This window comes from Oryzias latipes, chromosome 2 (assembly GCF_002234675.1).
Source record: "Oryzias latipes chromosome 2, ASM223467v1".
NCBI lineage: Eukaryota > Metazoa > Chordata > Actinopteri > Beloniformes > Adrianichthyidae > Oryzias > Oryzias latipes.
In genome coordinates, this window is record NC_019860.2 from 13,141,993 (window position 1) to 13,169,129 (window position 27,137).

General features: G+C 40.4%; 1 protein-coding gene across 4 annotated transcripts in view; it reads left to right on the forward strand.

Moving 5' to 3' along the window:
- Window positions 1-27,137, forward strand: part of LOC101162908 (nck-associated protein 5) — a 155,881-nt gene that overhangs the window by 55,992 nt on the left and 72,752 nt on the right. For 3 of the 4 annotated variants that reach the window (XM_020708326.2, XM_020708329.2, XM_020708323.2), the window contains exon 3: window positions 23,986-24,049. In XM_020708326.2, coding sequence (XP_020563985.1) covers window positions 23,986-24,049 — 64 coding nt within the window. Of the gene's footprint in view, window positions 1-4,951; window positions 6,713-23,985; window positions 24,050-27,137 lie in introns of those variants that run through there. The other variant, XM_020708327.2, reaches the window with a different exon arrangement.

Genomic DNA, 27,137 nt, shown 5'->3' on the forward strand with positions numbered 1-27,137 from the left:
AATTTAGTTTTTAGGTAAAAACAGCATAATCATAATAAAATAGATCAAAAGATGATCAGAGTGAATCTTTAAACATGACCTAAAACATTTTTTAATTATGATTTTTTCTAGCGGGGAGCTTTTTTCAAAATACTTTGTCTTCTATAGCTCTATGTGTTTTGTTTCTTTCTCTCAAAATTCTATTTTGTCTTCATTTTGCTGGTAAATTAAGCACCTCCAGGCTTCCGTACCAGATTTTTTGTAACTCATCCTTTTAGTTGTTTATTTCACTAGAATGAGAAAAAAATATGCAAAAGATTTAGTTCCTTGTGGGGATATTCGCGGAATTCTGTAGCATTCGTTTCTACTTTGTTGAGTATTTATCACCTCCGAATTAAATTGAGCAGATTTCCTTCATTTTAATTAAAGATTATCTCCGTTTCTTAATCCTGCTCAGTCCATTACTGATGACTCGAAGCATTTCCCTAGATAGACACAGGAAGAAATACAGTCTCGCTGGACCGCCATCCTACCGCGCATCATCCCACCCCCACCTTGCCTCCCTGCCTAATGAAACATGACCAAAGTGCATTATTGTTGTCATTGAACACTCTTCATCTTCCCACGAAGAAAAAGACACACAAACACAGTGGTGCGCACACACACGGTCTCCGGAGAGGCTCTTGCCGCCATCATGTGATCAGCATCAGTCTGGATGTTTTCCTGGGCAGCCTTATGTTGGGTAAACAAACACTCCGGCCTCTCCACACTTTGGCATTTCCTTTACTTGTCTTAAAGCAGGACCTGCCCTCTTCTCTCCCTCAAAAGGTCAAGAAAGCTGAAAATCTCCAGAATCTGTCACATCCTGGACCCCTTGAATGTTCTCCGAGCTTGATCATCTATTCGAAGCTCAATAAAGGGGTTACATCCCGATGATTAACGTCAGAGCTGGAATAAACACCTCGATGAAGAAATCGGCTGTGGTGGTAATGAGCTCAAGTGACGCGTGGTGCCCCCCCGCCCCGGTCACTCAGCTATGATCGAGCTGCAGGGGGATTAGTGTCAGACAGAGGAAGTTTAGCTGACAGCTGACAGGTTGTTTTTACACATTCATATGAGCAGCATCAGGTCACGATCGACCTCTCCTACAGTGCCATTTTCATTGAATTACAGTAATTCAATTCAGATGATACAAGCTTGAGATGAGAATGTGAAAACACAAAATTCAGTTTCCACTGTTTTGTCGCTTTAAGTAAACTTGTTGGGACAAGTTTGAATGCATCTTAGGATTTATAACAAATCAAGGAACAAATTTATCCTTTTGGGGTCACAGTTAGTTTGATATCTTTTCCTCACGCAAAAATGCACGTTTATTATTTGTTCTGTTTTGTTTTTGAGGGAATAGTCCGAAAACCCCCCAAAAAAACAAATGTTCGACTAAACCTCCTGTATTGCATTTCTTATGGGGTCAGGCTTTTTCCAGTTCTAATAGCTACTGCCAGTCTTTCTAGCTTAGGCTTTAATCACAACTGTCTTTGGGTCAATACGAGGTGTCTGAGGAATAAAAATTGGCAAACTTGAACAGGGCATGCAGAAAATATCAAGGTCATAGACCTCACGCTGCGAGCCACACCAAAAACTTTTTCAACATGTTGTATGTTGCCCATCAGGAGGATGATCTGCAAAAGCCTGATAATGGCAGTCATCAAAGTGTTTCAGTGGGGTAGGACTGAAGTGTGCCCCAAGGTTGGGAAGCACTCTACTAAAAAACAAATCTTCTCAGAAGAAGCTGATTCAAAAGTTGAATTGCCCACATGATACGTTTCCAAAAGTGAAAAAAAGCAAATTTTCCCAAAAACTGCTACAAACTTTTGACATCAAGGGTGGCGGTGGTACAGAGGTGGATTGGTTCCTGCCCTGCCTGCCCATATGCCAAGTGTTCTTAGGCAAGACACTGAGCCCCACACTGCTCCTGGTGGTCATAAGTTGTCCCTATCAGTGTGTGAATGTGTGTGTGCATTCACAGTAAAGGGCTTTGTAAGAATTCACCATTTGCCATTTACGCTACTAAAATACAGATTTCTGTTGTTTTTGATGTTTTTTCAGTGACTTGTCACACAGTTGACCAACAACTTGACTGTATTTTTCTAGTAAGCTAGAAGAATCTTCTTGACCCATCTTTGCAAAGACCCACTTGACCTAAAGAGACCTGCTGCTTTCACCTGAGTGCCACAAGTAAAATCATCCTCGCTTCACCTCAGACCACCCCGCACCGATTGACCCAGCGGCCTTCCAGCCTCTGTCCCAGCACCGTCCCGTCTCCTTGCCTTTGCCCCCTCCTCCCTACGGAATGCTAGCCTGTGTGTGTCTGTGACAGTGGTGGAGCCAGGCTGGCTGTGTGGGCGTCTGTGTGTTTCCAAACAGTGGAATCTGTCACTGACACCCCTGGCAGGGCAATAAGCAGCGCCTTAATGAGCTCAGCAGATCACTCAACGCACCCGACCTGGACTTGATTTTGCACGATTTGCACAATGGAACGAACGCGTTTTTTGCTCCCATCTCCGAAATTGAATCACACCAAGTCATCCTCTTTAATATTTCTTGATTACGCTGCATTTACATGTCTTAGCACTGACTCAGGCCACCATTTGTCTCCTCTTTTACCCAAATAGGACAACGGGTGTCTAAATTGGTGACCACCTGCTCAAAAAAAAATCAAATCAAGATGGGTTCGTATTCAGATCTTCACCACAAAACAGCTGAGCTCACGACAAACACGATTTCGCCCATCTGTGTCACGTTTGTAATGAAGCCCCATGAATCTCGTTGAGTTTCATGATGACAAACGAGAAGCAAGATTTACATCGTAACCATATAACCAGACCCCGGAAGAGGGGGGGGGGGGGGGTTCGACCTACAAGTCTACCTCGTCTTGAACTTCTCCACCCCCATCCTCCAGTCTCTATGGCCGCACACCAGTTTTCTCACATGCTTCACGTCATTGTTTGTTTAGGACATCATTGACAGCGGGGGAAAGTCAGCTCCTCTTTAACGGAGCGCTTCTGTCACCGAAACCCTTTTAATTCCTCCTTTTCACCCGTTGGGTGCCCGCCCCTCTTCATACATTGGTCCTTCTGGGTAGCAGACAATGGATGCTACCCCCTCCCTTTCATGCCCTCCCTCTTGTAGGCGTCTTGCCTGGTTGCGGCTGCAAGCTCCAGGCTGTAGTTTGTCAGAGTTATTCAGCTGAAACTGATTGTGATTGCAGCAGATGGGTTAGAGCTGCTCGACCCAAAGCGGACCCAAGCACTTTTCCCTTTTCCGTTCCAGTCCTTCACAGACCTTCACTCTCTTGATCACTTTCTCGGTTGTCCAAATCCGTCAGCCCCTGATCTTTGTGTGGTTTTGTTTCCATAACACACATATTTACTCTTAGCTTTCCAGATTAATTGTTTAGCTTACAAATTGCCCTTAGCTTTTTAGACAGCTTTTCATTTGTGTCGGACAATGACTTGTTGCAAAGGGAGTGCCTGAAACCTGATGTTAATGAGGATGACTACAATTTTTTTTGGTGTTACACATTCCTAATTTACACAATTTTTTAAAAGGCTATGGATAAAGCCTATTAATTTAGAACCTTACGGGTGGATATGAGCCGTCTGTAGGCAAAAATGCTCATGGGAACCCAGACCCATGTTTCCTTAAAAATAAAATGAACTTACACCGATGTCTAAACATTGTAGACCACTGAGTGAGCCAGTGGAGCGAAAATGTTCATTCATACTTTGTTATTCAGACACTTATAGAACACGTAAAGATAAGTAAGGTTGAAGTAGCTTGTGTGTACAAAGCGAGTCCTAGTGGGTCCTTACAATTCACCTGCACAACTTGTACATGCCGCTTTTGGACACGGTGAGTAAGGAGTCAATATGTGCACCTCATTAATGACTTGTGTGTAGCATGAGGACACAATACGACAGCATCACCCATACATCAGAAGTGCATGTAACTTACGTTATCCTTACAAATACTTCAAGATATACTTACCAGACGCACGATAATAGAACGTTCAATTTTCATGGCATCCCTAAAGGGGACACAAGGGAGACACACCTGCGCTCCCTTTACGATGCGGCTGCACCTGTCTAAGAATCTCCACGGGCCCAGACACAACCCAAAAACCTGCAGCACATGTACAGGTCAACCCCCCATACAGGTGGATGTGACTAAGGCATAAGGTAGTGTAGAACTAGAAAACTTTTGAATCAATTCAAGAATAAGTCAAAATATTATAATGTTGCATTTGTATAATGTATTAAATAATCTACAGTGTTCCCCAACAAAAACACTGGATGACCACTAGCAGTTGAGTTGGACACTGGGTAATTGTTCGACAAGTTCACTAAATTTTAGGTTGTGTATTAACAATTCAGTAGTCAAAATGAATGGACCACAAACTTTTTTTCAGACAGACCTCTGAACTTGATCCAAATAAAAAAAAATCAGGAATCAAGGTGCCTCGTGTGCTCTAAATCTCCCAGATTGCACACATTTAAAAAAAAAACTAAGCAAAATGTTGTTGAAATGTTTGATCGTCTGGAAGCTCTGTTTATGATTAGAATAAGTTGAAAGCGCACATTATCTGATGCTGCACAACAATGTATACTAGCTGTGCTGAGGGGAAGTGCTTAAAATAAACTTGTGAAGTCATGTTTATATTTATGACAACAATAGTAGTAAGTAGAGAAAAGGATGGCGGCCCACCAAAGTAAACTTAAAGACCCACTCTGATGAAAGTTGTGTTTTTGGTGTTTTAAACATGTTTTTGTGGCATTTGTCTAATGATTTAGGACATGCGATAGGTAATTTGACTTCAAAATTGCATGCTTGAGTATTTCTTTATTCAAATTGTCGCAAATCAGAAGCAGATAAAAAAAGGATGTCGGAAAGAGCTTATTTGTGTCACAGAAAATATACTAAGCGGACCACAAGTTCCCTGCCCTGCTCCATTCTGTCCTCTTGAAGATGACGTGATCAATGTACCTCTTTGTTTTCTTGTTTTGAGCTAGCACCTGGCTCAAAACAACAAGAAACAAAAAAAGTCGCATCCTCTTAAGCTACGACTCTTTGAGACGACTTTTCAATAATGTCTCAAATGTTGCAAGGGCTCTCCTTGTTCTGGTGTAAGCCTTGGGATCATTATTAAAAAAACAATTTCCATCTAGTGGACTAAAAAAGGTACCGTTGTCTATAAATACTGCTAGTTTTTTCGACATCTGTAAACACAAGTAGGGATAAAGATTTTTTTTCATTTTTGTTGGTAATTTGACAGAATGATGGCACTATGATGGGGTTAACCTTTTCACATTGCAGCTTAAGCTTCAGTGTTGACATTTTTGGATCCACAATAACTTTTCAGCATTTACGCAATTAATGAATTTCCAATGGATTCTGAAGCAGAGAAAAGCAGACATGCACTAATATGCAACACGTCACAATAGTGAAGTGTTTACACAATCAACATAAATCAGGGGACACGTAGAAAAGTGACTTTGCGATACTTTGCGTTACTAGTGTGTTTCATATCGGTGCAAAGCCAATATGAAAAGTTGCTTTTCTCCGCATCAGAGTCATCTGATTTTTGTTGATTAGGTAAACGGTTAAAAAGTTATGCTACGTCAAAGAGTGAGTTATTCAAGTTTTGTCGATCACATAGCCGATGTTAAAGGGTTAAAACTCACTAATTGCATGTTTAGCATTGAATTTAAAACTAACAGCAAACATTATTTACCGCACGTCTAAGATATAATTTTAAAATGGCGCCACCTAGTGGACTGGAGTGGGACGCTTTCTTAAATTGCATATCGATGTTTCAATTCTTAAGGATAAATATAGCTTTTACAAAATGTGTTTTAAGGAGTAAAAGTTAAGGTAGATAAGGTTTCAACTTAGGTGCAACTTTTTTTCGACACCACGTGTCTCTTTTTTGTGTTTTTCGTTGTGTTTGTCCTCTTGATCTCCTTACTTACTCCTATCTGTTCTTTTTGTCACCCTCGCTTCCCCCTTTCCTCTTCCTTTCAAAGAGCCTAGTTAGCGGAACATCACAAGCCGTCTGCTGCTTGCCTCTTCACGTCCCCTTTGCTTTAGTTAAACCCCCCTTACTTAAAAAAAAGAAAAAAAAAAAACTCCTCCTCCTCCTCGGTGCAAACCCCCAGCCCATCTTTGCTTCTCCTCCCCTGAGGAACAAGCCACCTTCAGAGGGGCACCAGAACACATGTTAGACGTCCTGTAAGCCTGGGGAGGAGGGACGCAGGCAGAGGCGCTCCGAGGCAGACAGAAAGAGATGAACTGAAGAGAGAAATATACCAAGGAAGAGATAAAGCCGGGAGGCAGGGGAGGCGGGTGTTGAGCAGCACAGAGCAGCCTCCAAGCGTGTGCGTCAGTGAGAGAAAAGCGGCAGAGCTGGAGAGCGCATGTAGCAGGAGCGGAGAGAGAGTGGATGCATGTTGGTCGATTGAGAGAGACAGGCAGGGCAGAGGACTGGAGCGACAAGAGGAGGAAGAGAAGGGAAAGGAGCGAGGCTGAAAACTGAGGGGGCAGGCGGCACTGTGGATGTAAACTTTATCGTCTGTGTGAGATCGACGGGGTAGCAGCTGCAGAACAGGAGGAGAGTGAGCCGGTGGATTACCATGAGTGTCCTCTGAATGAACCAGGATGCTGCATCTCCATCAGGGTAAGCGGGGGACTGTCATCTGCACTCACAGTGGAGAAAAACTGCCCGGTTGTGCAGGTTTTTTCCTGTCAACTGATGGATGTGTGGACTACAACAGCAAGGGATGCATTTCTTGCACATGTGCATGGGGACAATTGAAATTTTCTTTTATCCTTGTTTCTCCTGTTGCTAATAGACACAACACGATGCAAAACTAAAAACTAACTACTTTGATTTTTTTTTCCCCTTTTCAGTCCTTTTTTGTATCTCAGATTAAGATTTACAATCCCGTCCTCTAATCCCACACTGAAGTGACTAGGTACTGATGAATAGTGGGGAGCATGGATTATGGCAGTGTGGTTTAAAGGGCTGGTGTCCCTCTGCAGTCCACGAGTCTGTCCTCGCAGTTATTTACCATGGACCCGCTGGAGATAGGACACTTACAACCAACACAGCAAGGATGCTGAGTAGGGGGGGTTGTTGATATTTTTGGCTGACTTTGTTATCTCTAAAAACAGAACAGCTAGAAATGAGAGCATGGGAGGTTTGCTCGACCGTCTGGCTGGTGTTGCCAAAACGCCAGAGAAAAATGCCATTCTTTGTCTTTTTATAGCTCTTTTTTTCTCTTTCACCCTGGGAACTGGTGTTTCCATCACAGGAGGGGAAAAAAATGTAGTCGATGCTTTATAACTGACTTTGTGCAGGACAACACATTTCCTCACTGGAATAAATCAGGAGTAACGTTTCTGTTTAAAGCAGAGATGCTTTTTGATTGACAAGTTGATAGTTAGATTTTCTTTAAGTTGTTTTTGACTCGAAAAGGTAGTTCGAGTGTTAAAAAATGCTACTTTTTTATGTAAAGTTGTCTTTGCATAACTTATGAAAGACAAACTTTACGATAAACCATGACAGTTTCTTAAACCTTACCTAGTAGAGTTTTCCATAAACCAAAACAGTTACCGCTCATTATTAGTCTTAATGAGAAGCCACTTCTCTCATCAGTGGAGTGGGACTCTTAAGATCTTGAATTACACTTGTATATTTTAAGTTGCCCAGAAGATTGCCTGTTGATATTTTCCTTACTATGAGGTGCCTTTTTTTTTTAAACGACTGCAGTTTATTATCCAGAGCACCTTATATATGGATTAATTCGGGTTGTGCTTGCTGATGTCAAAGCGATTTTGACAGGTCAAATATGTGGTTGAGTGTTATAGTGAGCACGCTAACACGGCCAATGTGTAGCTGTGTCAGACTACATTTTTATTTTGTACATGTTACTAACAATATTGGCAATTTGCATAGTCACAGTAACGTGGCTTTTTTTAGCAGTATCAGTATGTTTTTTCCGTGGAGCCAAAAAGTCGGGAGTCACAGGTATTGGAACATTCTAACGAGGCTAATGTGTAGCAGTGTGGGAGATTGTTATGTTATGGTAATATTCGTTTTAGCGGTATCAATCTTTTTTTTAAGTGTTGCAAACAAGAAGGTGAGTTACAGCTTTTGTGATTATCACGACTAACATTTTTATAAACTAGTTTAGGGTCACTGTGAAGTCTTTTGTCTCCCTTAAAGCCCCTAATGGTAATATATATGTAATATATACAATTGAAAATAGATCATTAATTGACAATATATATATATATATTTATATATCGATATATAGATATATTTATAGATATATAGATATATATATAGGCATGTAGATATATATCTATATATATATATATATATATATATATATATATATATATATATATATATATATATATATATATTTTTATATGTTTTTGGATACGTTGTCTCATGTCGCTTTCTCCCTTTGATTTTGCGTTCATAAATTCCAGTTTAGTGTAACATATCTGCCACCAAACAGCCTGCTGATTGATTCTAGATTTTGTTCAATCAAATCGCTATATATCACAATGTCATTTTCGCAAAAAACTATAAAAAAAAAAAAAATTCACCCTGCGACAGACTGGCGACCTGTCAAGGGCGTCCCCTGCTTTCGCCCACAAGTGGCCGGGATAGGCTCCGGCATCCCCGTGACCCCAAAAGGGAATAAACGGTAGAAGATGAATGAATGAATGAATCTTCGCAAACTCGAAGATGACAGACGACGTATTTGAAACCTTTTGTGTTGCAAAAAAGTGTATTTTGAAAGCAGAGAAAAAGATTCTGAAAGCAAACTTTTAATATTTTTATTTGCAACTTTGAAAGTTTTGTTTTTAAAACTGAACATTTTGTTTTCAATTAAGGAAAGTTTAATCTCCAAACTTTGACTTTTGTTCACACTATGGTGGCAGAAATATCACTTCATCTGAATGATTCCACCAAGCAAATTATTCTATATTTTACTGCTTACAGATCTTCTCCTACTTGAAGGAATATGAACGTGCATCTTTATTTCCTATTACATCTAAAATGTTGATGTTGTTTAAGCTTTCTTTATAGAGTTTCCTAATTACAGACCTTCCCGGTTGCTAGTATGCTGAGCAGTCACTAAGGTAGAGTAGATTGCAACAAAGACTCGTTTGGAAAAGTGTTCATAAAGTCATAAAGTCAGTCTGTTTTATTACAACATGCACACACTGTTCCAAAATAAAATTCTTACAAGCTTTGGCCTTAGACACAAGGAAATCTCCCATCTCTGATTCTGTAACTCAGTGAGTCACACTGTTGAAGTTCATCCAACCAGGGCAGACATCCATAGTCATGAATCAGGGCTTACATCCTGGCTGTTTGGTCCACTTTCTGCTCAGATGGGGACCAGTAAAAGCCTTTATTTGAAGCAGGGAGGGATGGGGATATCAGCCGGCCACCAGAGCAGATATGTTGGAGCACTGGGCAGTTTAAGCTCACTGCCCTCTGAAAACTACCTGGGGATTACTCGATAAGAGGATTGCCAAGTTGAAGGATTTGATTTTATAGAATTAAAACTGTAATTCTCTCCATCCACCCATGCAACCCTTTCTGCACATTATTATACTCCCCTTGTAGCTCTGCTCTTGCAAGTATTTTAGACTCCAGCAAAAAACACAATGTTCTCTAGTTTTTCCCTCCCCCCCCCCTTGAATCCTTCAAAATAAACGCCTGCAAATTTAAATAATGGGAATCCAAATACTGAAACATGTAGTTTTGTTGCCATAACCTCACGATCTTGACAAAATGGTAAACTGTGATGGACAGTTTTTTAAATGTATTTATCTGCTGTGTTTGTAGTGAACATCAGGGGGCACCATTAAAGAATGTCTATTTATTTATTTATTTATTTATTTATTTATTTATTTATTTATTTATTTTCTAAATAAGTAAAATAAGAAAATCTAGTTTGAACATTTTTTTTAATTGTAATAGATGTTACTAATGTTATTAAGGCTTTGAGTATCTACACTGATCAGAAATCTACACTGATCAGAAATCTACACTGATCAGAATTATGTATATTTTTGAGTTTTAGGAAAACTAAAATGTTTGGAATCGCTTAGTAATGTTGTAAGGCGTTTTCGCCTTTTTAGAAAAATGTTTCCAAAATTTAGCCAACAGTATTGAGTCTTAGTGCCTTCAATTTTTTTTAAAAAGTCGAATTTTTTCGATTAATTTGTAATTTATGTTTTTCTAATAAATCATGCAAAATCAGTTTATTTTTAAAGAAGCACATATTGCACTTAATCTGTATGGTTTTGTGAAATAATACAGCAAATTATTGCTGTTACTACTAAATATGCTGGTGAAATCTAATCTACAAAGGTGTAGCATATTTGTATTTTCATTTTTTCTTCTATTTATATGGATAGTGGTATTGGCCTACTCTGCACTGATTTCACTCACAACTTAGAAGCGAAATTCTGATGAACTAATGGCACTCTGCGGAAACTTCAGAAAATGACGCAGAGAATTTTAGTAAAAATAACAATCATATGTAGAAGACCAAAATAGTTAGATAAATGAGCGGAGTGACACTTAATATTATTGCTGTGATTGCCAATTTTGCTAGTAAAGTTTATTCATGGGATTTAGCATACTTGTAATATTAGTCTTTATTTGGACTATAAAACATTGACTTTATCAGTTAAATTATGTTTGACATTTATTGTTTTACACCTACAATTTTATTCTGGAAGTGTGGTTGGAATTTCTTCTTAAGAAGCCCATTTAGCGGCTGGTTCCAAATGCAGCAGGTTTATTAGCTCAGCTAAAAGTCCACAAAGCTAATTCAGGGTCAGGCAGGCAGGGGTCAACAACGAGCATGCGATCATCAGAGAAACAACGAGAATAGTCAAGATCCAGACGAGAGTCTGGGGCAGGTGGCTGGCAAACAGATTTAAAGACTAAACAGGGTAAGGAAGTCAGAAGATCAGGTCTGGATATAACACTTGGTAATGCAGGCAGAGTGGTACAAACAATACTTCACACTGAGTGAGGCTCAGTACAGTACTTAAGTAGACTGTGAGGGACTTGGAAATGAAAGTCAGGTGTGTGGCATCCAGAAACTGTGTGCTGGGGTTTCTGGGAGATGAAGGGTATTTAGAACTCTGGAGACGGTTCCCGCTGGTAACCAGAGGGAGAGACAGAGTTCTGACTTCTGACAACTTGAGTCGTTTCAATGGCAGCTCTACAGAGAGTTAGCAGAACTCAAGTGCTGATTATTGTTTAAACGAAGGCTGCCATGGCCATTGTGCTCTTATCTGTCACCTTGCTTCTCGCTCCCCAACATCCGATTTTCTTGACTCTTCCTCCTCCTCTTTGGTCCCCTCCCTGCATGTGGTGCTCTTGTCTTCGGTGACCCTGGGCCGGCGTGTTGGGCACAGGTCAAACAGAATTACTGAGGAATGTTCCTTTATTCAATGGCTGGCCCATTGGGCCTCAGCATGGGAGCGTTTCCCCTCCATTGACAGTTGGGGGGCTTTGCGGAAAGGCAGGAGCTCCTTGCAGACAACTTTTCCCATTTAATTCCCGACATCTCTGCAGCCTTCCAGCCGCTTTAATGATGTGTGCGTGTGACTTGAGGCGATCCAGCTCAATTACAGCTCCTCTGAACATATCCCTTCCCTCAGCCTGTTCAGCGCTTATCTTCCTCCATTCTGCTGCTTCATCAGTTCTCCAAAGATCTCTGTTTATACCAAAACTTAGCAGAAACTTGGACTTTCTCATGCATTTTTTGCCTCCTTGTCCTCCCATTAGACTGCAGAGCACTGTCACTGTACTGTTTAATGATGCAGCAGGGTTTATAACTTATAAAAGTCTTTTATTTGCTTCCTATCAATGGCTTACTGCATGCACTGGAGACTAAAGCATTGCCCAGAAACCCCTCACTGACTGTTAAGTGATGTCATTAGGAGCCAGGACATTTTTGTGGTTTTCTGCGCAGATGAACCCGCTCCATGTGAGTTCGCTGAGGTGCGAGGCTGTTTTGAGCAGCTGCTGCCTGTTTTCCAGGCTGTGTATTGTCATCCCAACATGAGAAACTTTTTTTCTTTATAAATGCTTAAATGGTATTTAAGCTCTCTTGGGAAAAAATTTTTTTTAGGTCATACCACCAAGATTTAGAGTTTTTTAGCATCCTCCCCTTGTTTTGAGTTTCTCTTGGGGTGAAGTGAGGCGTTTATGAGCTTGAAAAAGAGGTCAGTGTCATATTTAAGGTTGTTCGGGGCGGGAAATGTCAACAAACCTCACCTCCCCGCTATCTCAGTTGTAAATTATGGGATAATAGTTGGAGAAACATGCAGGATTGCATCCAAAGAGGGGAAGTGTTGGCGCAGCTGGAGAGGAAATGGATGGAGGGGCTGCAGGAGAAGCTCACCTTTTGAGTTGTAAAACTCTTTTCCAAACAACCCCCCACACCCATTCTGGGTTGGAGTACCTCAAACCTCTTGGGGACCGTTTTTATTCAGAGTGAACTACAAGAAGCGCGTTCGGTTTTACTTGCCAGAAACCAGCGAGCCAAAAATGTGTTTGGAAAGACGGGGAGCTTTATCTGCCCATCTCTCAATTAGCACCATCAGCAGGCTGAACTGTTTGACATTTCTTATCAAAAAAATGAATAAATGAAGTGATGAGAAGCTCAGATAAGCGTGACGCTGACTTTGGCAGCAGTTTTGGATGAACGCCTCCGCAAGTTGCTGTCTGGCAAAACCGGTTGGGCTCTGAAGCGCTCCTGTTCTCTGAAAACAGCTGCTGAAAATTGCAGCAGCTTTGCAGCCCAAAGCAGAACCTTCCAGCATTGGCATTGGCATGGAGCCCCCCCCCCCCCCCCCCCCCCCACACACACAACCCCAACCCAAAGGTGTTTCAATGCAGGCAGGTCGAGGTCTGAATGCAGAACAATGAAGCGGGCGACTGTTTACCTCAGAACAGGTGGAAACTGAATAATAGACGTTCTCTGCAGCTTTTTTGTGTCATTCAATTCAAATAGTTTTTGTTAACAGCTGCTTTTATATATTCCTACCAGTGTCCTTCATTTAATCTTTTTATCTCTGACTTTCACCCAGATAGAAACTCATTGATAAACTTTCTTCCTTGTTAATACTTATGTGGTGTTTTCCAAAAAAAACTTGTTCCGTTGTTAAATAATGGCATCTTGGGAAAGGTTTTCACTCTAAAATTTGACCCAACACAGCAAGTACAGTAGCTGAATGCCTAACGCCTTAGTAACCTGTATGGGGGTTGACTTGCACTCTCTAGATTTGCATGTCAAATTTTTTCCGGATGCAAGTGAAACATGGGGCTCAGCCACCTTAAGGGACATCACAAAAATTGAACATACTATTGTCATGCATGCATTGTCAAGTATTTATAAGGATAATGAAAGTTACACTCAATCATGACGGCCCTTTATTATAACGTACAGCTCCCTTGCGTCGCACTCTTGTCCGTAGTGAGAGTGCACTGACTAGTTACAGATAGTGGGCCAATGCTGCATACAAAGTTGTCTGCAGTTAATATCCATTCACACAAACTATTCTCTGATTGCCACATTTTCTTTTTTCTAATAATCAGGCTGCAAGCACAGAGCACGGACTTGTCACTTGAACACGGGCCCCCTTGCGCCGTACGCAAATTTTGGAGGTGTTGAAATAAACGCCTGCATCTTACCTACATCACCTTGACTTACCCTTACGTGTTGTTTAGATGTTTTCGCTACGACTTGTCACCTGCAGCATGCCTGTAGAAAACATTTGGACGATCATTTTTGTTCATTTTTTTGCCTGGAGACACCCCATCTGCACCCATAAGGGCAGTGGTGACTATGGCATTAGTCATCCCGTAATTGCAATTAGACATGAAGAGGGCTACAAAACCAGCCCAATTGGGAGTCAATTACTTATATTCTTAAGTCCTCATAACTTCTACACTTTTAAAAAGAAAGGTCTAAGGCTTTCAGGCTTCATAATTTGGACATAAAAGATTCATGTTTGTGTGTGCATGCTCATCCATGCAATCATGTCTGAGGAGAAACCTCCCGGTCAGACGGGTGTGGCCAATTTTTCCTTTTTAAAGGTGCAAAACAATTTTTTTTTTTATGTTTCTGTCTGGACAGGAATGTGTCTGCTGCATGGAAACAATTGAGGTCAGAGCCCTGCTTCAAAAAAGAAGAAGGAAAACATTTAAAGAGACAGGCGGTCAGGGGTAATCCACGCTGAGCGAGTGCATTCCTCGCAGTCTCTGAGGATTCCTCACGTCAGAATTGTTGCTGCTTCACAAGTTTTCTTGTTGTTTTTATTTTTTTCTTCTTCTATCGATCTCTCCCATTCTCTTCCTGCATTATGTGGAGAAACTTCAACAGAGCTGCAGAGTCTAAGGAAACCATCCAGCACTGGGATTCTTGAGAACTAAGATGCTATCACACATAAATAACCCCAAGCTTGATGTTCCCATCGGATAAATCATGCTAATCACGATCAACTCTGTTCGTATAACTTCTCTGTGGTGTGCACATGTCCAAACAAAGTTCAAAGTGATGAGACCAAATTCCCTCCTGGGCGTTTCAGCGGGCCAAATTTCTTATTGTTTTCTAGTGTTCATTTTTTTTTTGCAGGAGTCATAAATGACTTTGGATGGAAGAACATTCCTGCGGACACAAGGTGATGTTTGTTCTTGAAGGCATAAACACGAAGAAAGAAAACATGTTAGTCATTAGGAGGGGATGCTTTTTCGTGGCAGCACAACAAGGTGTGGGCTCTTTGTTTGCTCACATCAGAACCTCATCACATTTCACCTCGTCAATAATTGATGCTCTGCCGCCGTGGCTGGCCGACCGGCTGGCTGGGAGCTGACATGTGGCTCCTGTTTTTTTGCCGCTCGCCTTCAGCTGCAGTCCGTGACGAGAGACAGGAGGTCAGGAACCAGCTGGGGGTGAGTCTGCAGCATTAAGCTGGGTCAGACTGCTACTCAGCACCCTTGATAGGGCTTCTGGGTGATTAATTGGACCTGCCTGATGCGCTTTCAGCAATTGATCAGTCACAGATGTGCAAGCCTCACCCCCTTTCAGTGCCAGATGAGTCTTTTAATATTCAGAAGGTTATTCAGGGTATGTGGAATAACAGTTACGCAAGGTGTTGTCAGGGGCTGACTCAATACATGAAACACCTTCCTAAACTCATTGTTGACATTTTGGACTGAAGCTCGGGATTACATAAGGCCACTAAATGATTAGAGGAGACCAACTTTTTAGGGGCTAAAAGTCTTATTGCAATGTCAAACATTTGCAATACAGATGAAAAACTAATATTTTTTTATTCCCAAAAAGAACCCAGCAGTGGATGCAGTTTGTTGTTTCCAGAATAGGAATACAGAATTGTCCACAAAAGTCATTTAAAAGGGGATTTTCCTACAAAGCAGCTCTCTCAACCAAACTTTATTTAAACTAGCAAGGAGTCTGCTGGCTGATAACCTGTGATATTATCTGTGTCAAGACTGTTAGAGTGTTAGAATAGTTTTGTGTATAAAACATTTACTGGCCCCATGCTATCTTCTCAACGGGCTCTAAAATGCGCGTTCCAGCAACCGCTTTTAATGAAAAGTTTATGTAAATGCTTGTAAACGCGTGTTTCGGGCTTCCGCAATCAAAACCCTTGCGCTCACGTGTGGCTACGCAAGTTTTGAACGTAGTTTTCGGACTTTACGTACAAAACGCACAGGTTTTAAAAGTTAAAATAGTTGAACTTTGATCAATCAGGGACACTTGGATTTGGTAGTGACGCATGAGTAGCGTCCTTTTTAATTGAAAATTGATCACGGACGAGACAGTCATAATGTGCATAAATTATATGTCTTTCAAAGTCTTTCAATTACATGAATAGAGCTGTGAAAGAAAAAGCCTAAGCAGGATTCCAGAGATTTGCACCATTTCATCATTTTGCACCAAGCGTCTTCCAACTGTAGTTGCAGTAGTTGCACTAGCATTGGATAGGGATGGTCCAGTGTCCAGAACCCACATTCAGTGCTTTCTGCCCTGGTGTGTACATAGCTTTAGAGACAATACCAGAGAAGACAATTGCTTTTAAATTTTCCTTTTTAACACAATGCTTGCAGGGTTCACGTAAGAGGAGTATGAATAATTTCCCAGTGAAGGAGAGGAAGACATAATTGCTTTACATTAAATATGAGTTCCTGAACGTATATATTTGTAAAAATAATATTAGACCTATGGCATTAAACATCGTGATACTGCCTCTTTAAGGGTTGGAGTGATGGGTTTGGTGCCCAGTGCGAGCCGTGGGAATCGCGTGCCTGTAAGGGCTCTTAACCCAGCAGGAGTGTAGACACTAATGCATAAATGCATGTCAGTTCTTCTCCCATCCAAACATTTATGTATCCTTTCTAGCCACTCTGTTTACAGGCCAATTGAAATGTTTAGCCTTAATGACGATCCAGCAAGATGCATAGTTTATAGCGTGCGTCCATTTGTAAGTTCTACTGGGAAAAGGCTGTTTAATCTGCTGGCATGTATCTCAGCAGAATGGAGATTAGAAACACTTGATAACAGGATGGCTCACAGAGGAAACCAGAACGTTTACCCTCTTTCATTATGTGCTTACAGGAAAACAATGTACAATGGATTAAAGCACCTGTATGGAAAACACAGCTAAGCGTCTGCCTCCCACAAAGCGCTTGAAGAGGTCTGACGTGTCAGCTCAAGTTGGCAAATGTTCCTGTGGTTGATTGATCCCCCCCCCCCCCCCAGCTCTGACAGATCGTGTCTTTGCATGCCGTCAAGCAAACAGGGAGGGTTTACATAGTGTCTGAGAGGCGAGAATGTAAGAGAAAGCAAGGTCGCTGTTCAGTGAAGGCAACAAGGCAGGTCAGGAGAGATGCAATCTGTCAGTTAATAGATGTTTGACTTGTTTCGTCAGACTTACGGTGCTTAAAACACAAAAAGGTGCACTTTTTTTCAAATTCTGCGGAAGATTTTTTCCTTAAGAAAAGTCTTCATTTGACTAAAATGTGAGCACAACAGTTTAAAATATGATGTCAAAAACATAGAATTTCTGACCCCATTGTATAAAATGATGCATTCCCACAGCACACCTTTTATAAATATAAATATAGAAGGACTTTTTATGATAAAATGGGTTGGTATTTGCGATGTAAACTTTCATTTAGGTCATGAGGGACATGACAAAATTGATGGTGTATGTTGGAAAACAAATATTATTTCTAATTAAAACACATACTTTTATTATTTTTTTAAAGAAGTATTAACATTTGCATTTCATTGTATATATGAAGCTGTTTGAATATAAGCTTGATGACCAATTATATTAAATACAGCTTGAAATAAGAGACTGACACAAATTGTCCCAAATTCGTGGAATGACTCTTATGAAGTAACAAACTAAATACACGAAAGATCTAATATTTATCAAGTGAAAACCCATAACAAAGCATGTTCACTAATATCGAGTAGACATTTTAAAAGTTTTTGTTAGCCCATTTTGGCAATCCAATAAATTAGTTTTTAGTTTTATGATATGAGTGTTTCATAGATTTTGGTTATTTTTTACATGGCACAAAACACCCTGGGCACTTAATAAAGAATACAATTACACTCATATTTTCATATTTTAGGAGCTCATTAGCTGACTATATTTGAGACATCAGAATTGCTCGTAAAACGTAACAATTCTTATGATTTTTATAAAAGTCTTAGCATCTTTGATCTAATTACAGGAAGCTCTATTATTTTTTATTTTTCTTTCCCAAGAGCAAACTTTGTTTAAACGCAAAATATAAGGTGAATCCTTTTTATTATTAAAGACAAAATACCAACAATTTGGGTTGAGAGAAGGAATAAATGTTTTCTGCTATGTTCTGCCCACTAGTTCAGTCCCCCAGTCTCAGTCCCCCAAAAATGATTTTTTCATCCATCCTTCCATCCCTCGATTTTCTTTTTGTAATCTGGGACCAAAAGCGAAGTTGTCCAGACTTCCTTCTCCCATCCATTTCCGCCAGCTCCTCCAGGGGGAATCTTGAGTAGTTCCCAGGCCAGCTGAGAGATGTTGTCTCCACAACGTGCCCTAGGTACCACCCCAGTGGGACGTGCCCAAACACCTAATGAGGGATGCATCCCTTCATGGGTGCCACCTTAATATGTGGATAGGTTAGAGATCCGAAGAACCAAACTGTCCTGGGATAATGTTTCCCATCGCAGGGGACGAGCCATACGGAGTGCTGTTCAGAACCACTATAAATAATGACAATATAGAACTATTTACGTCGCCTAAATTGGAGTCACAGGGGACCCACTCTAGAGCAGGCCCTGTGGTTGGGGTTTCTAGATAAGTGCATGGTGGCCAGGGCTTTCCCCAAGGGTCCCAGTCTGACCCAGCCCAAAGTGTTGATGTTTGGACTCTCCCCCATGGGATCTACCCCTGCAGGAGAGCCCAAAAGGGGCTGGTGCAATATGGTTTGGACGGCAGCTGTAGGCAGGTGCCTAAGTGACCCAACCTCCAGACCCAGAATGCATCTTTGGGCCGGGGCGTACCTCCATCTTGAAACCCCTCTGCACTTTTTGCTCATCCCCTGTGAAAGTCTAACACATTAAAGGGCCACTCTGATCCTCTTTTAAGCTATTCTCTAAGTACTTCTAATGGTCTTTTAAGATTCAAGCTTCTTTATTTGCCATTATTTGCTATATGCTTATCTTCACTGGCACACACAAAACAAAAAAATCTGTGTCGTTTTTTAGGACACAGTTTCTGTAAAGCACAAATTGAATTCGCCTCTGTGTTGTGGATGGGGCCATTGGCGTAGAGCAGCCATGCCCCCTTTTTCCTCCTGATTGCGTAGCATGAAGCTCAGCGTATTTTCTTTTGTCAAAAATCCACGATTTTTCAAACTGCATTTTTTCCATCAGCTCCTGATCGACAATGATTTGAAAATATAAAATACTTACACATGCAAGAAATGCCACAAGACCTCGTAAAAAACACCAAAATTACTGTTTTTATCAGCGAATCTTTAAGGGGAAATACTTTGATAAAGACGTGTAATATGTAACATTAATGTGTTTAGGGCTAACAAATGTTTTTACCTAAGATAAGGTTGTACCTGCCCCCCCCTCACCACAACCACCACTTTACACTAAAATCCCCCAAACTTTTTTTTTTAATTCAATAAAAAGTCATCTCCCTTTGAGTGCTCAATAATTGAACTATTCAATATTAATGAGTCAACAATTTCATGTCTTAAAAGTACTATAAACCTTCTTGACTTACCTTTCGGTTGACAAGAGACTGTTTGTTTACACAGAAATTGTAAAGCGTATAGGCCTATTGAAGATGAAGTGGTTTCCATCAACCGAGCTTGTTCCATGCTCCAGTACAACTCGGCGGGATTCCCTCCTCTGGCAGGGACTCCCGTGCTATCAGGTGATTCCAGGTCACTGGGAACTGCTGGAAGTCTTCTCTTGATGGACAGCCTGGATTTATCAAATTGAATTTAAAGCAGAAAGTTTATGCACAAAAACTTGATTTTGAACTTTGTAACATGCTGGAAAAAGAATGCGAAATCTATAAAATGATATTTGTTGTGCAGACGAGTTTCTTTTACTTTGAAAAGAAAAACCTTTTCACACTTCCTGTGCAGTGGAGGCTTCCGATGTACAGTAATAAAAGATTATTTTGGGCATTTAAAGCTCCAAACTAACTCAAATAAGTTTTAATCAGCTCAGCTCAAATTATCCTTTAAAATGAGGCGTTCAGGGACCCTTGTGGAGGACATTTATGGTAAGATGGGGGTTTTAGAGGCAAATAAAAACACCAGAGCTAATGTGCAAGTCCCAACACACCAATTTGCCAAAGCGCATTCTACAGCGGAGATGACTCCTGATAAACCCATTTTTTTTTCGTCAGTTTGCACAGCTGGTTCAAGTTTGCAAAGCAGAGATTGGGGGACAAAGTTGCGCAAAGATCGGACCAAATAAGTCCTGACGTTCGTAAACACAATACGGCGGATTACATCTTCGATTTTACTCCCAACGCTAGACATTCCGTGGCAGTTTTGACTTTCTGCTTGTGCCAACGGCTGTAATTATGTTTAACGCAGAATGTCAAATTGCTCTAAATTTGGTGAGCGCAGTTGGTGGACGCTTGGTTTCTCCTAGAACATGCTTGCTCATAAGAGGCCTGAAACTTAACTCCATGCAGGGGTGACGTTCAGCCATAACACAGACTGGAGGAATGCCAGGCGCAGCCCTCTTCAGTAAAACAATATCTGCTTTGAGAAGGTCCAGATCTCCCTCTTTTCCCTTTTCTCAAGGTAACGGTGTATGTGGTAATAGTGAGTCAAATGAGTCAGCCTCAAAGGTGTCTCCTCACAATCATCTCATATTTATCACTAAAGCATTTGTGGCTCGATTTAGTCTGGTTGCATCGCCTCCAGAAAAGCAGAATTATTTTCAGCCCAGACGATGCACTCATCTGCTAATCATACGGTTTGTGGTGGTTGTGGTGAGGGGGGGCAGGTACAACCTTATCTTAAACAATGCTTAATTCGTGTCAAAGAAAAAAGGGAGACATTTGCCCTAAGGAAAGGAATGTTGGGTTGAGGAAAGAGTGCGTTGTCTACTGGTGTCATTAGACCATTCATTCGTTTTGTTGAAAAAAGCGAAATCCCTTAACATTAGAGATGTTGCCGGCAACACCTGACTAACACATGCCCTTTTATACGCGTAACTCTTCAGCCGTTTAAGCAATCAATTTAAATCCGCTGATTCAGACGTTAAAAAATAAAAAAATCATATTGCCTTTGCACCAATATACAACACTTAACCAACATAAAAGTGTTTCATAATAGCGCTTTATAAAACTGCTTTTCACCATGTCAGAATCAGCTAAATTACCTTGATTGTGTAAGCACTTGACTACTGTAAAGTGTTGCATATTAGCACAAGGCTGCTTTTCTTTGGAATCCAGTAGAATTACTTTAATTGTGTAAACGGTCGAAGAGTTAGAGTAGTCAAAAGAATGTCATCACTGGAGCAAAAGTTCTGGCGTTAGAGGGTTAAAAATGTAAGAAAAGTGTGTGTGCATATACGTTCACTTTTAATTAGTGAATCATTCAATTTGCAACAAGACTTTTATACTGTAGTGGCATTTGAATGATACTGTCATCTACATAGAACACAACCCCAACATTTATGGTTGAAAGGATATTGCTGACAACATTAAGCTGTAAAGTGTTGCATATCAGCAGAAGGCTTCTATTCTCTACTTATTATCTGCTGGAGTTCATTGCGTAAATGGTTGAAGAGTTACAGTAGTCCAAAGAATTTTAACACTGTGGCTCAGATTTCTGTGTTAAACAATTCAAAACAGACTGGATTCAACATAAAGCAATTTAATGGTATGAGTTTGGTAAATTCAAGCAAGATTTTTCTCTTTTAACCCTTTAACACTAGAGCTGCCGCTGCCGACACCTACATAACTTACCGTAAGTCTTCGATTGTTTACGAAATCATCGTGAAACAGCTGATTTTGATGCGGAGAAAGGCAGCTTTTTGTTAAGTGTTGCATATATGTGCAAAGCCACTTTTCTCAGAGACCAAATCAGCGCCAGCACATCACTACTTTAAAGTGTTGCATATCAACGTGAGGCTGCTTTTCTCCGCTTCAGAATCTGCTGGAATTATGTTAATTGCGATTGTAAAATGTAGAATAATACTCTGAATGTTTTTTTTTTTACTTAAAAATATTTTATACTTATTAATTAGTTTTTGATGAAAATATTCTATAAATGTAACAATTTGTGTTCCTTTTTTTAACCTGTTTTACTGATTTATTTGTGCAGCACAATATGCTTTTTGAACAGTCTTGCCTGTGCTTTTCTCATTTTTTAAAATTCCATCCTCCGCAAGTAAATACACAAAGCAAAAAAAAAACCAGACATTTTTCTTTGACCTAATTACACAGCACAACTAACAATTGCATTAAACCCAATGCGCTTGCAACAGTGAAAAAAAGAGAAGTGTTTTGATGCCAACATTTCTTATTTTTTTGGCAAAGAAAACATGGATCCAAACCCTTTGAGAATGACATGCCAGTCTTAGCAACAGCTCCTCTGATCCCTCCGGAGGGTCTCTGAAACAAGGCTCCGTATTATCCATGCTAGTGTGCCAAGGTTTATCCCATTAAAGTCTGGAATGCCCTCACGTGGGAAATGGATTGGATGTGCACAGTCGATTTCTTTGTGTCTTGCCAGTACACGTGTGTGTGTGTATGAGTAGAATGAAGTGTGTGTGTGGGGGGGGTTGTTATGAGTGTGTAAAGTGTGCTGTAAGGATGCCCTGGGTTTTGTTTCCTCCAAGCTATTTTTGTCTGGACAGAACTACAAGCTGTGTTTTAGAGAGTTCGCAGACACCATTTTCTCCTCCTTCCTGTTATGAGGACTTCCCATTTAGTCGGCCTTTAGAAACATTTGTAACAATTAGGAAATTTTGCCTTCTTTGTGAGATTGTAACCCTTGAAAAGCATCAGTGTGTGTTTTCTACAGGTGGAGTCCTGTTGGAATACCGTTGGCATAGTTTGTCCAGTCATAAAAAAAGAAAATTATGATTTCTAAAAAATCTTTTATTGCAGTTTTAAAATCCTTTATTTATAGTTCACAATTCTGATGTTTTTATCTTTTATTGACATTATTCATGAACAAATTATTCATCAAAATTAGTTTTTAAAAGATTTTACTTTATTTTGCATGAAATTCTACAGAACAAGTCCATGAATCATTTAACACTTTAGTACCCTTAAAGACCCAAGTTTTTGGCGTTTTTACATTGTGGCATTTTTCAGATGATAGAGGACATGTATTAAGAAAAGGAAGTTCAAAATGCATTTCTGAGTATTTGTTGATTTATATTGTTGTTAATCAGAAAGCTGTTTAAAAAATGAGCGTATTTGTGAAAATACGCTGAGCTGGCATCTGGCTTAAAAATGTATAGCCGGGTAGCTCCAATATTGCTCGCCATTTTTGCTGCAGCAGTAATGTTAGGTTGGGCGTGTGAGAGGCTGTAAGCTAGTGGGAGAGAGTGTGAACAAAGGGATAATGGGAAATGGGGCAGGCTTACTTCGCTCAGAGGTGAATTTCTAATTCTAGAAAACGACAGATTTCGTTTATTTGGGCAAAAAAATGGCATTATCGTAATTAAAAGATCTTTGGGAACACTTTTAAAATAGATTCAAAGATGATCGGAGTAGGTCTTAATGGCAAATGCCGTCACCTAAATATGACCTGCTCTTTAATATATCGTAACTCTTTGATTATAAACGCAATCAGTGTGAATCAGCTGATTCTGGTGCACAGAGAAAGTTCTTTGCACTGAAACATGAAGTGTGGCAAAATAGTGCAAAGCCGCTTTTCTATGCGACAGAATCAGCTGATTTATGTTGATGAAGCAAAGACTCTTCACTACTGTTAAGTGTTGCACATCAGCGCAAGGCTCCTTATCTCCACTTCAGAGTCTGCTGGAAGGACGTTAATTGCATAAACAGTTAACGAGTTACGGTAGTCAAGAGAACGCTAACACTGGAACTAAAGCTCCAGAGTTAAAAAGTTAAGACATTATACACCATATGCTACTGACACTTTCACAGTAAAAAAAGTCCCGATTAGTGTTATTTTCTGGTGAGCTTGTGTTTTTGTTTTGTTTTTAAAGACTCTGGGCTTATTTCTCACACTAAGGACCTACTTTGATTTTTTAAGGAAGACATCAAATATTTTTAGTCGAAAGTTAATTTGAAAATGAACAATTTCTTAAGAGAAACTTTGACTTACCTGTTTTGTCTCTTTCTATGTTTTAGGGAAAAGCTGGCTGTGGCTCGCCTGCAGAGGGAAGTCGCACGAAGCAAGAGTGAAGGAACAATGGTAAAGCAATTCACACTCTTAGAATGTCCCTGTTCTAAGGTTTTTAGTATGTTTTTATAGAATCAGGGGAAGGATATTTGATATTTGAGTTCATTTTTTTAAGCCAACTTTTGAGCCGGTCCAATTTATACACATCTGGAGCTTGACCCACTCACGGCTCATGTCTATATTGGCTCAATCTTTAAAAGCATAACTCTAGTGCTGAGCTTTCATTCTCCGAGAAAACAGACAATGGGGCTCAAGAGGTCATGATAAGTGCTTATCTTCCCTCCACATTTTTGCACCCAGTGTGTCTGAGGCAGGTCAGGAAGTCAAGCCACGTGGTAAAGCAGCTGATCGCAGCTGACCGCAGGCGCAGCTGTTTGGCTCCAACCCCTCTGACTATGGCAGCACGCCGGCAGCAACAGCACACAGGGGCTGATAAACTCCCAACATGTTTGCGCTTCTTTGTGGGATCGATCCCCTAAGGTGGAGTGCTTGTTTTTTTTTTTTTTTCTTTCCTCAGCTCCTCTTCCCACAAGAAAGGATTTTAAAAAACACGAAGAAGCGTACCCGCTCGGGGGAGCAAACTAACAGATTCCTGAGATTACAAGTTAATTGCTGCCCCAGAAAAAAAATATGTGCAAATTACAGTTAATACTCATAAGTCATGTGAAACAGCAAGCACGCCCTGTTTTAATTATGAGTTTTTACAGCTCAAGACATAATTCATCTGCGGCTTACCGTGTCTTTAAATTAAGTAAATACATCCTCCCATGCAAACTTATACACAGTAAACATGCAAAAACAGTGTGTGAAAAACCCAGCCCTACTTTTAGGGAGGAACTTACCATATTTTCTGAACTATAATGGTCGCTTAAAAGCCTTCATTGTTTTTCTTTTTTTGTTTAAAACTAAAGCTCAGATGTTAAAGGGTTAAACAGCACTACTTACCCAGTGAACCATGACAATTTAAAACCTGTTATTTTGGAAAAATGTTAAAGTGTCATCTCAGGTATACAAGCCTCTGTTACCCGGTTAAAGGTTAGATAGCACTTAAGAAAAAGGATGTAAGGTTCTAACATTGGAGTAGAACATGTTTTCTGTTAAGCACGGAGGTGGAGGAATGATCATTTGGGCTCGTTTTGCAGAAGGTTTCAATACATCTTAAGTTCAGTTCATACTAGAGTAGTGCTGCAGACTGAAATGGGCAGAGATCAATTTCTAGCAATCTTCAGATCAAGTTTTCATTAATAACTGATGAGATGTTAACATAAAACCAGTACTGTTCATGTTAGTTTGCTTATATTATCAGATCTTCAAATGACCCAGAACACATATATGCCTATGTTCCATTTTCATTCTCACCGAATTATCAGAGCTTGAAATTTTCAGAGAAATTCCTCTTTGTTTCTATACATTCTTTGTCTTGGATAAAGACCATCAATTTGAATTCTGGCCTTGACGAATTTGAAGTCAAAGGTGAAAGGTACAAACACACATTGGCTTTGTTTGTCTTTTTAACCAACAACATTTACAGGAAGTCACATTTCATTTGACCCCTGACAGTCCGGTCACACACATCCTACAACAAAGTCTTAAAGTCAGTCGAAACATATTAGACTCAGTGGTACTTTGATGCTTGTAATCTGTCATGTTTTTTTTGAAAAGAACAACAACAAAAAAGAAGTTGAAGCATGAAAATCGTCTATTGTACTTTTATTGCATTGGCTGGATAAAAGAACTGGACGTGTGACCCCTATCCCCTTGTGTTCTTAATAGGAAGTACCTGCTGGCTCCAAAAAGCCAAAATCCCAAAGACTTCTATTCAGAAATAAGTAGTTAATACTTGGTTAGAATAACCATTCTTGCTCTACTCGCAGTATTAAACACATATTTAAGTTCTAACTTACCATTCGGATGACTCAATAAAAGTTCAAGTGGTAGAGGTGGACATCCAACAAGCTCACTCATGATTGGCAAGAGTGGTTGCTGTAGAAACGATGACTCAGACCCTATCAGACCAATCACTGATTATTGACGTTGTCTGGCGCCAACATGGCTTCGTTTGTATAGAAAAAAAAAAGGCGACTGATTTGGCTTAATTTCATTGAAAGTCTTTTTCTGTGGTTAATGCCACTCACTCGTACTCACTCAGTCCAGTTCTCATATGCAGTTAAAAATTAAAGCACCAACTAAATGGAAAAAAAGGAATAAAGCTGTTATCACCACACGCTTATGGTTGGGTCAGTAAACGGTTTACCGAGTAGACTAAAAATCCAACATGTCTAACAGGGAGCTGCTAGGATGGGCCCCCAGTTAGTTCAGATGTTGCTCAACGAGTAAGCAAGAGTGAAATCTGGTTGTAGTGTTTATCAGCTGTGGGAAAATCATTTGGGCCAGACCATGTTTGTTCCTTTTTTCACCAAGATGTTTCCCCATTACTGGCATTCTGTTCTTTCCATTTTCCTTTTCACATCTGGAGTTGACACCTGTGTTTGTCCCTCTGAATGCCAGTTGTCACAAAAAACAAAAGAAACAAAAACATCAGTCTCTTTAAGGCCCAAGTGGATGACATGCTAATTATGACTTTAGCTGGAATGCGAGTGCCTGAGAGTGCAGTGAGTTATCTGTGCCAGACAGGAGGAGGGTGAGGCGGCGATGGCAGTAGAAAAGGAGGAGGCTGGGTGGGGGTGGGGGTATCACTAAGCTCCATTTGAATTGGGATTATCCCTGTTGGACTTTCCTCTCGCCCTCTTTCTCTGGCATTTCTGGGAGGCTTCTGAGCTCAGGCATCGCTCCTCACTAGCAGTGAAAGGGAGATTGCTGCATGAAGGAGATAAATGTCAAAGTGCTGCCAGAGTGAAGAGCAAACTGAAGAAACCCCCATTACCAAACCCCCACTCCCATGCCTACTCCCCCCCCCCCATTGTGGAGCTCTGTAAGGGAAAATCGTCTTAACAGCACAGTTTGTAAATGTACTAATATTTAAGTTGGCTCTCCTGCTATTTAACATTGCGCCCCTTGGCTGTGGGGAGGTATAATGACATTTATTTAATAATTTGTAAAATGTTACACAAAGTATTTTAGCGCAAACACACATCAAGCA